This window comes from Rhynchophorus ferrugineus, unplaced genomic scaffold (genome assembly GCF_030347505.1).
Source record: "Rhynchophorus ferrugineus isolate W39M unplaced genomic scaffold, kcgeb_rfMv2 rfM3, whole genome shotgun sequence".
Lineage (NCBI taxonomy): Eukaryota > Metazoa > Arthropoda > Insecta > Coleoptera > Curculionidae > Rhynchophorus > Rhynchophorus ferrugineus.
Genome location: NW_027472582.1, coordinates 74,086,960 through 74,103,255, shown reverse-complemented (window position 1 = coordinate 74,103,255; position 16,296 = coordinate 74,086,960). Strand labels below are relative to the sequence as shown.

Below are 16,296 nucleotides of genomic sequence, written 5' to 3'. Positions count from 1 at the left end.
TAAACGAGAAGGAAAATAATGAAACATTTTGATGACGTATGTACAAAAAAAACTTTGAATTGACTATACAAAGATTAAGACCAAAAGTTGGAAACGCGTAACGTTAGTTTTTCATAGACATCATATTTTGACATTTCAATATTATTTGGACTTTTTTTCTGATATTTGGTGATTATAAAACTAGTTTTATACTACCAAAAAACACTAGTTATAAACCCTAATGTTGAATTAGAAACAGAGAACCCATCATAAAAAATAAAGCTTTAGTTATTGACTCACTCTTACCTTAAATTTAGTCGACAGCGTTATTAATATCGATGTTATCTGTTGATAACAAAACATCAAACATTACAAAGGCGATAAACAAAATGAAGAGTTACCTTACGTGTTGTTTTATTATATTCTTTAAATATACGTATAATTTTCAACAACTAGCAACGTTGCAAATTCAAATCCTTGTGCGCACGCAGGATTCCCCAGAACTAGACTTGTGGTTTTCTAGAGGTGGTCAAATTTCTAAAGAAAACAAACCTGTTCAACAGCCGGTTGGGATACACAAGAACAAACGTTTTTCATAACCTATATTGCAGAAAGGGGGACTTCAGGGATACAAAATAACAAAAAAAATAAACTATAAATATCATTATTAAAATTCTTCTGTGCTCAATATTTACAATTGTACAGTAATAATAAAAATCTCATTTTTACAACTTACAAATATTAAACATGGCTTATTCGCTACGTAGTTAAGTGTTCTATTCTTACGCTTAAATGTTTAACACAGGGCCGCATCTAGGGAAACAAAAAAAAACAAAACGCCGCCCAGATACATGGAAACGAAGTCCTCAAACCCCACCCCCGGTAAAACCCGCATAAGAAAATAAATTATTGTCTAAAGCCCGTCGCAAAGTCGAAGGTTCGCAATCAATTTTGACTCTTGAGCAAATTCGTGGGACGCCGTGTCGTTTCCATCCATCCGGGCAGGCGGCGCCGGGGCGTACATCGTCCCCTCTTCATAAATAATATAAACTAAAAGTATACATATATATCTCTCTCTCTCTCTCTCTCTCGCGAAATCACCTCTCGACCGATCGTATTTCAATTTTAAACTTTTTGCTCACAGCCTACTAGATTTGTTTTAATTGATTTTTTTAGGAAGCTATACACGGTGTGTCCACGAGAAATAATCCAGGCCACAAAAAGTATCATTCGGTATACGACATAGAAAAAATATATTATATAGGATTCGTTTTTTTTTCTTTTTTTTTGTCTCAAATAGCCAACTCAGTTAAATTTTCCGATTCTATCCGAACAGCCATAAAATTAAAATATATTTATGTAGATATACACACAACAAGACACAAGTTTCAAATATACATTACGGTGGGTATTTCAATCAGAACAATGGCGCTTTCGACAAATGCAATTATAAAACGGGACAAAAATAAATAGAAATACTCAATGGGTAAAACGTCGTTAACCACACGGTTAAATTTCCGAGATAATCATCTGTTATGATTGAAATACTGTCTATAAAAAGAATCTGCAGTATACACATACCCTGTAGAAAACAATCGAGAAACAAACAAGATTTGCAGATTACCAGAAAATACATTATTACCATCTTATCAAATCAGCGATAATTTTAGTGTGAGTTCTCGCGGGGTGAATGTGGAGAAAAAGGCACGATTCGACGTCTGCCGGCCGTGTTCCAAACGAAATTGATATGTCTTTGGACGCTTTCGTTTCGCTTTTGTCTTGAGCGTGTTCCGTACAAAAGGCAAATTAATTGGTGGGAAACGCACGTGACTAGAGTAAAGAATTTCGCTGGCTCGGCAAACGTCGTTGGAATTTTTGATGGAACATAACCTTATTAATCTGTCAAACCTACAAGTAGATTAACAAATTTTATTCCAAATGTTTAAATCTATATTGGGAATAGAGTACGGAAATAAGTTTCATTTTTTTATACTTCGATGGCATACCACTAATCAGATCATTTGGTTCTATTACTACCCGTTAAATAGTTTCTTGTACACGGCTTAAAGCAAGAACGGAACAGTAAGATGCGCTGAGTAAAACGATATCGGAGTAAGTGTTTTTTCAACATTAGTTTTATCCGACACACACATTTTTGGTATAACCCACTGTTGTGTGTATTTTTTTATGTTACATTTACAACATATCCTTATAACTTCTTTTCTAGACGCACAGAAAGCTGCCTTTAATTTTATCAACAGAAAAATATCCTAATTCAGATCTGTGGCAGATTAAAATTTGTAAGAATAAAAAAATCAATAGGTTATTACTAAGCTATTGGCAATATCATGTATCATTCAATTATAAGAATACATACCCTGCAATCTATAAAACGATATGTTTCTTCATAATTTGAATAAATAATTGCAATAACTGGAACACATAGTATAACACTCCAAAACAAAAAGTATGGTGTAAAGTTGATCGACATCCAGAGTTTATTTTGAAACGAATCTAGTCACACGGTTTCAGCTCAGATAATATAGCGTACTATGCATACACTAACATATAGCTCATAATTTTAAACAACAAAAATTGGAAATTTCAACCAAATAGTGTCGAAAACTGGTAAAGTAATATCAGGATTGTTTTGGGAAGACCACTTATTCACCCGGTTCATTCCCGATGAATATACTCAGTTATAAAACAAAGTAGGAATAAAGTCAATTATTGTCAGCTCTGCCAGTGAAACGTAATATATAAAATGAGTCAGAAGATTATAGTTCGAAAAAATAATAAGGTCAAAACTAATTTAAATCTATTCCCATATAAAGGTTTCTGTCGGTCATCAAGCAGTAGAGTGAAATTGGCCTCACCACTTCCAAACAAAAACCACCATGTAAACAGATTTATTCCAGAAAAATAAGTCAAACCACCTTTCATTAAACGAGTCAAAAAACAAAGTCTAACCAAGCAAGAAATTCTTCAGGAAATCCAGGATTTTGTCCAGATATATGTGTGTTCTTAAGGTTATTCGGTAATTGTATGAAAAGATTTCGTTCGAAAATGACTGAAACTGATCTCCTTACCCGACGATAAAAATGATCCGTGCCATGTTCCATCAAAAATTAGTGAACGTTCGAACTACACCGTCAGTTAGTGGAGTCGATAGTGCGTCCTTCAGGCGAGTTACGAACGTTCATTGTTATATATAACCGCGTTTGAATGAAGCCTTCTTAAAATATCGTATCCGTCTCTTTTTTTCTTTAGAATGCAGTTGTTCTAGGCACTTTACGATTCAAATATAAAAATATACAGTACAGCAATAACGTTGGAATATATCAGCCAAGAATCCGCCATCGATTCAAAGGTAAGATAATGTACAAAAAGTGTGAATATAAACAAGTATACAAGATTACTTGGCAAATATATAAATATATATACATTAGACGATAAAATGCCGCGAGAAAGATATATACAAAACCAAGGAAGAGGTACATTTCAATTCTCCCGCGACATTCTACAAAAAGATCGCATTCTATGAGCCTGAATTTTGTTCACCGTCCAGTTTCTCCCTTACCACCGACGTATCACCACTTCCCTTAACTTCACGATCCCCAACACCATCACCGCCATCTTTCACCAACTTATCACTTTTACTAACGTCTTTGTCATTGCACCTCGTCGCGGTATCGGACACCGTCTGGCCCTCCTTTGCCTTCGCGTCGTTCCCCTCGGTGTTCTTCCTCCCTTCGTCTGGCGTCGAGGCGGGATTAATTGGAGCGGACGACTCCTCCTTATTTACAGCTTGGTCCCCGTTAACTGTGGGCTTGACGTCGTTCTGTAACGGTTTATTGCTATTGCTATCGTACTTTGTAACTTTGGTATCTTCGGTGTTCGCACCCTCCTTGAAGGAGGCTTGAGGACAGGCGATCGGCGCCTGGGGGCGATGAGGTACTTCCGCAGGATCTTTCTTTGAAAGGTGTTTCACGTCTACGGCAAAGAAGAAAACGTTGTATTATGGGCGTAAAAAAGTCGTAAATAAATATGAGAATTGTGCAAATTGAAGTGTCGGTACAAACTGTAATTTTGGAGGAAAAAAGGAGGAATTATGTGTTATGAATGGGTTTGAAACCCACCTAATTCAAAATGTAATAAAAACAGAAGCAGATTTAAAAAAGCTGTTCGAATTTCTCACGCGAAAGAAGAGTTCTTTAATTAAAAAGACACAGTGTCATAAACTGTGAAGTTACGGGAAAACAAGGTGACAAGAGAGTTTTGAAGAACACAACGCTAATCTATAGTGAATATTCTTAGAGTTCTTATAATATATAAAGGCTAAAAAGGAAAAAAATACATAGGACAATCAGGAGGAACTGAAAGAAATTTGAAAGAATGCCAGTTCAAAATGTTTTCAAAGGAATAAGTTGAAAAACATAAACACCCCGCCGACAGAAACAAGAAAAATGAGAAAAAATATTAGGAAGTACCTGCTTACCATACGTAAAACATACCACGGCTACATAAGGCAGATTCAAACAACTTTTAACACCTATAGAAAAATCAGTACAATCTTCTCATCTCTAAAAAACCAAAAAATTTAATTAGAAAGCCTGGAGGTCCACAAAATACCCTACCCGAGGAAATGTGTAAAACCACACAAATCTAATATTAAAAAAATAACGGTAATTTTGAAATGTCTTTGTTAGCAAGCATATCTAGAATGCATCTATATCATTGCATCGTCTATTTTGGTACTGTTGTCAATTGTTAATTTTTTATATAAATAATGAATCAGAATATTGAATTAAATTATTAAATTTTGTTACAAAAATTGAGTAGTGCCTATTATATATTTCTGTAATGGTCGCCTGATTTTGCGACGTTGCCATTAACAAGCAATCGAGAAGTAGAATTGTAACGTTAAGAATTTTGTTGTTTTTAGTTTAGTTATTTTTGTACTGTTCATATCACTACATAGTATAAAACAAAGTCGCCTTTTCTGTCCCTATATCCCTATGTGCGCTTAAATCTTTAAAACTACGCAACGGATTTTGATGCGGTTTTTTTCAATAGATAGAGTGATTCAAGAGGAAGGTTTATATGTATAATACATGCATAATATACTAAGGCAACATTGCTAATTTTAGAGGTTTCTAACGTGATGTCGTAAATTAACCTATTTTTTTAGGCTTATTTAGTAATTAGCAAAAACGCTGCCTAACCCTACGAGTTAGATCAAATTAATGTACTACAGTATTGTACACCATAAAAAGGTCTACAAAAAAGTCCGCGATGGTATATGTTTATCTTTTAGGGATAACCCACATTAACCATTTTTATTGTTTACTTTTTACGTGAGAAAATGGCTTATTTACGAAGCTATTTTAAGCAATACGGCATTAATCCTTATCGAATTAAGTACCTTAAATACAGTGTGCAATTAATATAGATCAATATGGTTCCTTACAGCATGTAAATTAAACAAATATTTTCGGAGATATTACAAATTTAAAATTTGCGTTTAAAAATGTGTAATGTAATAAAAATTGTATGAATTTAGATATTCCAAAGATAGCAGGAAATCTTCATAGTAAGTATAGGGGAAGAGGAATTGTTTTACTCCAAATTTAATGCGTGCAGGCCAAGGGCAGTAATGAATGAACCAAAAATACTGGATCGATTTTAATCATGTTTTCATTGAGTGACATAGGCATATATATTTTATGCTCGTGCAAAGTCGGAGCGGGCCGCTATGTTTTTATATACAACGTTCATATTTTTTCTGTAGTGTATTTAATTTAGTATGAGCATTGCACCCGTGCGAAGCCGGGGCGAGTGGCTAGTTTTTATTATAAATCCTAGGCAGTAATGCATAAATCATCGATTGTGGATATTTTCCAAAAAGCTATTATAACGCTATTAATCTGAACATGCATATGAGGACATTCCACCAGGTACTATTTAATTTTTATTTAAATTTTAGCAAAATAGATTATATTCGTTATATTTTAACATAGTTGACCCTGCGTAAGTATAAGTACAGATAAAAATGTTTCGATGCCCTTTATGTGAGTATATCTCATCAAAATCACAGCTCGTTGATTATACAGTTATTATAGCATTAAGATTGAACAAGAAACACTCAAGTTTGGCTTAAAGATTTTCAAGGCTCGAGGTTCCTATTCTAGTAAAAATATTACCAGCTACTTCTAAATTTCATCGGTCAGGAATTCATAATTCAGGAGAAGTGAGAGTTACTAAAATCAGATAAAAATGTATGAAATATATGATGAAACCCAAGCTAAAGTAAGCAGTGGCAATTTGAAATGAATAGACATGTGACGCTACAAGGGTTGATTGTGTAAATTATGTCAATAATACTTCATAGTCTTAGTTTCTGAAGGATAATATGAAATGTTAAAAGAATATAGTCATGAATGAATTGAGAGAGGGGTTTCCATATTGAACATATTTGAGGAAACTAAATAATTCTTCAAATGTATGTATAATTTTCAATAATTGGCGATACTGCAAATTCAAATCCTTGTACGCATACCAGGATTCTCCAGAACTAGACTCTTGTCAAAAATTAAATAACTTTTAATCAAAGGGGTAATTATGTCCCGACCTCCATATTCACCAAACATGACCACACATTTCGGAGGCGATGGTGAACAGTGCCCACCAAACTTTGCAGGAAACGTAAGAAAATGTTGAATAAATAAATCGATAGCATAAAATGATGGAAGACATTTTGATTAAACTAATAAATATTCATAGTTGCTCGATCCTACCTTCTTTTCGTTCTGTATTTGAGATTCCTAGCACCGGAGGCTTGTCGGTAGTCTTCTCCTTGCCCTCGGTCGGTTGGTTCGGCTTGGTATCGCTTTTTCCCTGCGTCGTTGTCTTAGCCGCGGCCACCAGCTCCTTAGCTTTGTTTTGCGACAGTTTCTCCAAAGCGGTCTCCAGGGTCTTCTTCGAATCGTTTTTACTCGCAGGAACGTGTTTTGGAGGAACCTGCTGAAATTCGATGGTTCGAAAGCCGACGACGACGAATCAGAATAAGACTTACCCCTCCAACGTGAGATTTCATGGCCATGTTGAGACCGTAAGAGTGAGACATCGGCTGGGGCACCAGACCGGCAGCCGCGGCCGCCGCCGCCATTCGTGACTGATGATTGTACCACATGTTGTAAGCCATCAACATTCGGGGGTCGTAGCTCCCCGGAAAGGCCCATTGGGCGGGACCCAACGTGGGGCTCGCCAGATTCGGCACGAACGGATTCGGAGGCGTGAAGGTTAAATTCGTCTTGTCCCTCTGCTGTTTCGGCGACAAGGACGGACTATAAGCTGGAAAAAAACACAAATCAATAACGTAATCAATTACCGGCACTGCCACACTACCTGACGCGCTGGCGCATGACGTCACCTTAACTTTAGGCGAGTGGGGACTCTTTGGGGACTTCCTGTCCCCCTTGGGCGAGCTCTGCAACTTCAACGGGTTGAATATCGATACCGAGCTGGTGTTTATCTTCAAATCATTGGGAGTCGAGTTCAGCCTAAAACGAATTTCGTCAAAAATACGGTAACCACAAAGTACAAGTATTTATATTTTGTGGACATAATCAAGAAGCTACTGGATATTATTATAAATTCTTCAATTTTACAATGTTTTTATATGTATTTTCCAAATATTTACTTAAAGTGTTAAATATACTTCAATAAAATGTGTTTTTTAACTTTTATTGTTATATTTTAAATTTCCCACTACTCATTGGCACAGTTGCGCAAAAAAAGGGGAGATTCCATTCTGTACTCTTTGTTCTATGATGATAACAGTGTACCAACCACACAACATACCTCAGCTCCTGGTTAGCCTGCAATCCCGACGTCGTACTGACGTTACTCAGGTTCGAGGTCTCCGGAGCCTTTTCGCTGATGGGTTTCAACGTTTTCGGATCGATTTTGACGATGGAGTGTTTCTTGATCTCCCTCTTCTCCGCCTTCGCGTTTTCGGTGTGGTTCTTGTCCTTTTCCGGGCTGACGTGGACTTGGTACATTGGTTTAACACCCGAAGCCGGATTTCCTAAATCATTATTATAGAAATGATACAGTTATGTATATACAGCTATTTTCTTGTATAAATATTGATATAAATAGGCGTATTTAGTCGGCATGGAAAAAGGATTGTTCAATGTACGGATACTGAGACTTTCAGCATTATTCACGATATAGTGGGATCACTTGGGAACTTGTAAAGCTCTGAACTGAGAACTAAATAATTATATTTTAAATCCCAGCGACATCCAATTATAAAAAGTGCATAGATCAATAACAGGAAAAGAAAGAAAGCAAGAGCTTTTATTTTCCTAAGATGGCGTGTGTGAAACTGAAAAGATATTGACAAATTGACTGATTATTATACACATATAATGCTATTTAAGTGATGTATAAACATTTATATATATTATTAATAATTTTATTGTAGTTTGTAATGGATGTAAGGAATTGATACTATACGATTATAAGTAATAATATCGATATTTACAGATATTGTCATCAAGTTTACTATATATTGCAAAAATCAGATGCATAAGAAAAGTATATGCCTATCAGCGTCTATAGACTAACACAAATAGATAATGATATATTACAATTATGATAGATGTGCATAGATTAAGATAGGAGATGATTTCCTTCAAACCAAGGTTGACTTCTGAGATAAAATAGAAAAAATGGTATCTAACGCAGACCTTTTGAAGGAGAGATCAAAGGGGCTTTGTTGTTAATATATGCCTCTTCTGTATCGAACATTTGTTTTTTGAGTACCCCTCGTAGATATGCGTGGGTAGTTACTGATTTTCGACAGAGAATATAAGTAAAGTACCTACCCAAATAACGAGGAATATTCCGTCCTTTGAAGAACTTCGGCGGCCTCACATTCTTCAGGTCTCCGGAATTCTGCCGGTTCTGGGCGTTGCTCGTCTTGGCGATCTGCAGGTTAATCTGGGAATTCCAGCTCTTGGGAGGGTCGCGCAACGTCTTGTACCCTATGGGCGTGCTCGGCTTCGTCTTGATGGTCGACTGGGCGGCGAGATTCCATTCGGCAACGGGCGTGACGGTGGTCGTGTCCTGGTTCGAGGCTGCGGACGTGGTCTTCGCGTGGTGAGCGTTCAGGATCTGGTTGTGGGGCAACTGGGCCGGCGTGATGATGGGGATGTGGATGGGATGGACGTGATGCGACGGCGCGGTAGTTTTAGGTATAAAATTAGCCTGGAACGGTGAAGATCCCGATATTAAAATCACGGAAGAGTCGAAACACCGTTCCGTTACCTCTGTTTTGGTGGTCTGTCGTCCATCGTTCTTCTCCGTGGGCGGTTTAGGCACGTAACAAGGGGTCGTCGCGGCTTTTTGGTCTCCGGAGGGTTTCTGCAGGGTTATCCCGCTCACGCTTTTGTTGATGACGATAGGTTTGGGCGGTATCGTCGACGCGTTGTTCAATAAGGACGTCGTAGGCGTCGGTTTGTCCTGAACGGTCTCGCCATTCCGGTTCAGCTTATGCCTCTTCAGGGGATGGTTGTTCGACAGGTTCATAAACGCAATCGAGTGGTTCAGAATGGTGGGTTTGGGCAGTTTCATCGGAGGTCCCTTGTCATCCGCGGCGGATTTTCGTTTCGTCGCTTTAGAATCGACGATTATTTGGTTCGGTTTCTCCGCCGGCTTAGTGCTGCACATGGTCTTGTTGATGGTACTGAATACGGTGGTGGTGGTGCAGGCTTTGGTCGTAGTTAATGGAATCACCGACAGCTCGTTATTGGTTAGGTTCAAAACCGTGCTTAAGCTGGTGTTTTTCGGTATCGACGATACATCAGAGCTCTTCGCCAGCGCGTCGGTGTTATTTTTCGAGATAACCAGCTCCGAGGCCTTCAAGGAACTGAGCGTTATTGGAGGAGAACGGGAAACGGCCATCGCAAGCGGTTCCGGACAGGTCTTCCCGATGAACTTGAGATCCGGGGGCTCCCGGGGCTTGATCTCGTGATTCGCCTCGAGCGCCACCTCGGCTGGTTTGCCGGCGTCCTCCTTGGCATCGAGCTCGACGCCCTTCTTCTCGCCCTCCTCGGTCAGCTTGCCCTCGTTGATGACGATCTCCTTCTCCGGGATGTCCAGGACCAGAGCGTCTTGTATACCCGTGATGGACATTTCGCCGTTCTCGCTAATCCTCAACTGAACCTCCTTCCAGTTATTGTTGTTGTTGTTATGCTGGATTTTGTTGAGGGTCGCGTGATCGCTGGTTTCCGACTGTTCCAGCTTCGGTTTCTTGGCGGGACACTCGTAGATTTTGTAGGTTAAATCCAGGGGAGATTTCTGAAAATCCGACAATGAAATGATAGATTATGCGCCTGATAACGTAATCCGCGTTTTTTCGAATCATATTTCATGGAGGTACGTTCACAAAACAGAAATATAGAATGGGAACTTAAATAGGCATACTCGTAACCATGTTTTGCACGTTCGAATCTCAAGAGGGCCTTAGGTAAAAGGATTACAGATCTATTTTCATTCTTTCCATTGAAATTTTGTGATAGGTTATAGTTTTCATAGAGAAAATACAGATTTAACTTTATAGGCAACCTTGGAAACTTGTTTCGCGACGTCCAACATCTAGATGTCACTATTTTGAACATATTACTTCTTTGAATCACTATGCTAAAGCCACAAAGGCATTGGTTTGGTTCATTTCGTTTCCAATTGGCCAGAAATACGTCATGTAAAAAAATATATAAACGTATTTTTTTTTCAGAAGGTTAACTATAAATTATAGTACTAATAATTAACTAATAACTATTTTACCTTACTACTAACAAATAGGCGACAATTGTAAAATATTAACCAGAGTATAAACCCAAAATGTCCACAAATGGAACAATATCAAAAATATGACGGTAAATATGATTACTCACTTAAAGATATGCTTATTAAAGTAGCACCAATTTTTAAGGGGTTAATTTATATAAAGAAAATTTAAATAGAGCTACTTGACTAAGACGGTTTGGATCTATTAGAAATCACGGAGTTTAAAATATATATATTAACAATTATATAAAAAAAAGAAGGTAAGTTAAATTTTTGTTTATAATCTGTTATGGCTAAATCTGTAGACCAAGATGAAATAAAGTTTATAGAACTCCGTCTTGATTGTGTTATTATATTCTGTATAGATCTCTACATCTACATCGATAATAGAATTCAAATACATAATATATGTATATTCACAGATCATTTCCCTTAACCTATCGCGAAGGAAAATATGGTTATAAGTGAAATAATGGAATCAGTAGTTGCTCATTCCACATTAGAATCTCCAAAAAGAATTAGAAGTGTAAATAACATATGAAGTAAATTGAGAGGTTTGAAAACTGAACATTATAACAGATGTTGCTCCATAGATGCTTTCGAAACAGACGAATCTGTGCCTTCAATTTCATATTAATAAGAACCAGACAGTAGAACACCAAACACACTAAGTACTTTTGTTTGATGTATTTTGAAAATGTTTTATACAAATATTCACTAGTATTTAAATAAAATATTTTATAAAAAGTTTATTTCTACAGAGGGAAACTGTAGAAAATATCCCTTCAGGTGGCTCGGATGAACAAAACTTGGTTACAACTTTATACATTCTATGTATGTCTGTTTTGTGGGTACATTCTTATTATCGATTCCTATCAAATATATTTGGACCAGAGATTAATTCAGTGTGAGATATAACCGCGAAATTGGAGTAGGTCAACTAAGAATGGAAAATAATGATGCAGACCCATGTCCAGCAATCGATTTTAGTGACTGATGACAATGAACGCCATCTATTGATCGCGAAGACTAAGAATCTAAGAGGTTTAATTATGGTGATTGTATCACCATTGTATCTTTATTGTCAAGTTTGGTTTCCTACTGCCAAAATATATAAAAACTATGATTGAAAGTATTATTGGATACAAATTCAGTTCAAAAAGTAGAAAAATAACTATCACATCAATTGACAATTTAATTCAATTATGAGTTAAGAGAATCATCGTCATCACAGCAAAAAAAGGAATTACCATAGTCACAAATTCTACATTGGGTTTACTATGAGCAGCTAGAACACAAGAAAAATGTCACGTCAAAGGTCCACCAATACCAGCTAGATATTTTGAAATAAAAGCTGTCTGGTAACACAATGCTTGAATGAAAAGTTCTTGTGTAACCAGCTTACTCATCAGACTTGGCGCCTTCTTATTATCACTTATTCAATAAGACATGTACTTAAGACAATAAGTACATCACGATATTCTATTGGCACAGTATCACTAATTTGGAAAAACCTGTAAAAATTGATGGAAAACATTTTAATTCACCCTAATTTGCACGCATTATTCCTAATTAAAACCTATTGAAGCGAAAACATTATCAGAATTAATTCCTGGTCCTTAGATATATATCCTCCTAGAAAAAGTAATCCAAGTTTTTTGAGTCGTGTTTCTCTATCAAGTCAAATAATTTTAAACATATTATTCAATATTAGTTTCTTGCTAATTATATGTTACTTTCATTTAATGAATGATTTATATCGGATAAAAATCACCAAATTCATGTTAAAAACTGAAAACGTTGGAGTAATTTGAACATTTTTGGTAGATATTAAATTATTTGGTTAATTTTGAGAGACCATTTCTATTATAGTAGAATACTATTTCAAATTAAAATCGAACCAAATGGAAAACTTAAAAACACCATTATTGATTTCACAAAAAGCAGAATTTTTGGTATTTTAGGAATGTCGTAAAAATCACAATTCTAATCGGTTACGTCAATAATTCAATGTTTAAACAGATACATAAAAATTTACAGATCATTTCTGAAGATAAGAGGAACGGAGATAGTTACACCAAACGGTGACGAGTGTTCCCGAAGCTCCACGAATTCGTTCGAACATAGCCAACTAAGTTAATAAACTTTTTTTTTTGTTTTATTTAAGATTAGCAGGCTTAAGCAGATTCTATATCATTACTAGAACTGATTTGATTTTTTTTTCGATAAAGTTGATTAGAAATTTTGTTTTCAAGATTTCATCCTAGTACAAATTTTAAAAGGACATACTGTAGCTTCTGTATTCTTAATAATTGCTGTGGTAACTGATTAAGACTAGATTAAAAGATATTTTTACAACATTCCTTAATTATCTTTCCTTTGATGACTTTATTATTTTATTTTTGATATATTTATTTTTGATCATTGATATCGATTGATATATTTGATTTTGATCTCAAGAGTACTAGACTTATCTCCTTTATATTTTGTTTTGAAAAAAATTCAAGTTAAAAAATTGGATTACTTTTTCACAAAACACCCTAACAGAAACCCGTCTATTAAAAACCGATTTTACATTACCCTTTTCCACGAATATATATATGCTATATCCATGAGAGACAGCGTGGAATTGAGGCAGTCTTGGTCATAGAAAATCTCGATTTTATGATGTTCCGTCAACTCATATTTCACCCTCAACAGTTTCTTGAGATGCGAAATCGAAACGGCACTCGGGCATCTCAAGTAACTACAGAAAAAAGAAATAATTATAAAAGTACGAAATATCCTCAATAACGAATTCTTCCATTCATTATTATATCCTTAAACCTAAATTATATCATATAATTGCTTAACTAAAGGGAAACTCATTAATTATAAAAAAGAATATTATGTAATACAGTTCATTGGGTTATCATAATGGGGATTAACCGGAAAGCATTTTGATTTCATCAGAAAAAATTAATAGGAAACGACTTATGAATGAATGAATAAATCAAATCACAACAGCCGTTGTCGCGATTCAATTGTTCGTTAAACAAATGCGGGCAGGTATACGTCAAAATAAAGATCTAGGTATTAGCGCCATGTCAAATACAGCGTAATAATAAATGAAAACAAGTTATGAACAATAGTATTTTTAAAAGGTAAAATATTAACACGATATAATATTCATTATTTAATATTTTACTATATATAATTATTGCGTTTAGGATATACGATTCAAACGTTGCCGTTCTTCCTCGACAAATCATCAGTAACGTTTGTCGATTATAGACAGTACCGTAAACAAACCACTTGTTAGACTATAAGTACTAACCGGGTTTTTTTTACAACACAGAAACGGTACTTGTAATTAGTTGTATTTTATCTAGTGGCAACAAAATGGAAAAGGAAGCAATATTAGAAACTTTAAAGAACGCCGTAAAAAGTTACCCGGATTTCCCTATACCTGGTGTGATATTTAGGTAAGTCAGATAATTAAATGTACGTAAAAATTAACAGCCGGTTATTATATAAACTTAGATATTATGAGCGCAAATGAAAATACTGAAATTCTAACCTCAAAAAGTTCATGTCATATCGATGTTACGAACACAAACCGTGATGTAACCTCAATTTTTAATAAAACTGGAATTTCAGGGACCTTTTCAGTGTATTGGCCGATCCACAGTTGTTCCCGTTATTAAAAAAGTGCCTGATAGAGGAAGTAAAAGCGATTAATCCACCAGTAGAATGTGTGGTGAGTCTGGATGCTAGGGGTTTTTTATTGGGTCCCATTATAGCTCTTGAGCTTGGTATACCGTTTATACCGATCAGGAAAAAAGGCAAACTACCCGGAAAAGTTAGAAGTTATGACTACACAATAGAATACGGACAGGTATGTCTTTAAAATGAAAGGTAACATTGAAATTAGTTGGATCACTTTATAGAGTACAGTGGAAATACAAGAAAATTCGGTGAAACCTGGACAGAAAGTTTTAGTTGTGGATGATCTTTTGGCGACAGGAGGTACATTAGATGCTGCTTGTAAATTAATAAAACAAGAAGGGGGTGATGTGGTATCGTGCTTAGTAGTAATGGAACTAAATGATTTAAAAGGTAGAGAGAAAATATCGGCTAATGTAATATCACTATTACAGTTTTGATTCACCAAACACATTTTAATAATAAATGTTAACAGTTTATAAATAAATAATAAAAAATATATATTTACCGTACTCCTTCATTACACCCATGATATTTTAATGTGAGATTTATTGATTCCTCTGGGGTTAAAATATAATCATACTGTAATGCCAAACTCTGTTCCACAGCAGAAGGTTTCTCATTCGCATGACTCTCATAATATTGTTTCCGTCTTTGTACCTCATCTAAAATTAGTGCTTTCCTAATATTTGATGTATTTATGATGTCTGTATACTTACTGTGGTATAATCTTGGAACCAATTTGTAGACGAGATCTTGTATAGTTTTGTCATTCCTGATATTGAGCAGAGGTTTAGTTTTATGAACTTGTACATCACAAATAGGACAGTATTTGTTATTTTCCAAGTAAAGAACAATGCAACTTCTACAAACTAAACAATTTGCTTTGATATTGGGATGTAATGAAATTAGGTTATGAAAGTACTTACATGTATGCAAACACTCAATGATTGTCGTAGCATCAACAAAATAACCTTTACACAACTTGCAGGTAATACAATCATTTAGCTGACTTATGGGTACTCTTTTTGCACTTTGCATCATAGTCCCAACCTTATCCTTTTCCATTTACATTGCTTTGGGATGCATAGAAATGTGTATCCTAATAAGTAGGTCTTCATATACCCATATTGTTTATTTAGACCTGAAAGTACGAAGGGATCGCCTTCAATTTAATGTTCCCAGAAAAGTAAAATCTTCAAAGACGTCGTTCCTTTTTGTCGTGACAACTTTTTCTTTGATTTTCTTCAATTTTCAATAATATTTATGTTTACCCATTTGACACAGACCTTTCTACTGCCTTTGACAGTTATATTCGCAAAAATGGCGTCTCTCTCCGAAACTCTTTTTCTCACGTTACCCGCTGATTTTTCGATGTCATTGTTATGTAAAATATGTGGAAAAGCAAATGTCTATTATCTCAGCAAATGTAAATTAAAACACTGGGTTTAAAACGTTTTATTTTGTTTGCAAAAATGCCACAATTCAGACGCATTAACTTCGTTGTTGCCAACAAAAAATACTGAGCTACTATTGGCAGAGCTTTTATTCCGAAAAAATTCCTACTTTTGGCGCAATTTAACATTTTCAGTTATATACTTTTATATTAAATTGTTTTGGATAAGATCAGCTTGTGAATTGTTTTTGAACGATATCATAAGTATTTCAAATATTAATCCTACAAATTAATGAATTCATCGTGGTTTTTTTTATAGAAATTGTTGTGGTAATAACAATATTTATCCGAAAGTCATA

The 16,296-nt window shown here is 35.5% G+C and overlaps 2 protein-coding genes across 3 annotated transcripts; one reads left to right on the top strand and one right to left on the bottom strand.

The window, feature by feature from the left end:
* Positions 1–627: 627 nt before the first annotated feature.
* Positions 628–16,065, bottom strand: LOC143192370 (uncharacterized). 2 transcript variants are annotated; one of them, XM_076397688.1, is made up of 12 exons: positions 15,831–15,965; positions 15,471–15,685; positions 15,261–15,413; positions 15,050–15,206; positions 13,417–13,582; positions 9,316–10,347; positions 8,874–9,255; positions 7,843–8,068; positions 7,387–7,541; positions 7,055–7,332; positions 6,777–7,002; positions 628–3,972 (listed from the first exon to the last, which is right to left on the bottom strand). In XM_076397688.1, exons 2-12 carry the CDS (start codon positions 15,607–15,609, stop codon positions 3,518–3,520), a joined length of 3,369 nt encoding a protein of 1,122 aa, XP_076253803.1. In that variant the 5' UTR covers positions 15,610–15,685; positions 15,831–15,965; the 3' UTR covers positions 628–3,517. The 2 variants fall into 2 exon arrangements, with proteins under 2 accessions (XP_076253803.1, XP_076253804.1); XM_076397689.1 differs by having other exon boundaries at positions 6,777–6,999; positions 15,471–16,065.
* Aprt (Adenine phosphoribosyltransferase) lies at positions 14,108–15,049 on the top strand. Its single transcript, XM_076397765.1, has 3 exons — positions 14,108–14,300; positions 14,476–14,713; positions 14,766–15,049. Exons 1-3 carry the CDS (start codon positions 14,218–14,220, stop codon positions 14,979–14,981), a joined length of 537 nt encoding a protein of 178 aa, XP_076253880.1. The 5' UTR covers positions 14,108–14,217; the 3' UTR covers positions 14,982–15,049.
* Positions 16,066–16,296: the final 231 nt, after the last annotated feature.

Coding starts and splice junctions, on each gene's coding strand:
- Aprt (XM_076397765.1), top strand. CDS start 14,218: ATGGAAAAGGAAGCAATATTAGAAACTTTAAAGAACGCCGTAAAAAGT. Junction 14,301..14,475: donor ATACCTGGTGTGATATTTAG/GTAAGTCAGATA, acceptor CTGGAATTTCAG/GGACCTTTTCAGTGTATTGG. Junction 14,714..14,765: donor ACACAATAGAATACGGACAG/GTATGTCTTTAA, acceptor ATCACTTTATAG/AGTACAGTGGAAATACAAGA.
- LOC143192370 (XM_076397688.1), bottom strand. CDS start 15,609: ATGGAAAAGGATAAGGTTGGGACTATGATGCAAAGTGCAAAAAGAGTA. Junction 15,207..15,260: donor GGTTCCAAGATTATACCACA/GTAAGTATACAG, acceptor CACTAATTTTAG/ATGAGGTACAAAGACGGAAA. Junction 7,542..7,842: donor CAGGCTAACCAGGAGCTGAG/GTATGTTGTGTG, acceptor AATTCGTTTTAG/GCTGAACTCGACTCCCAATG.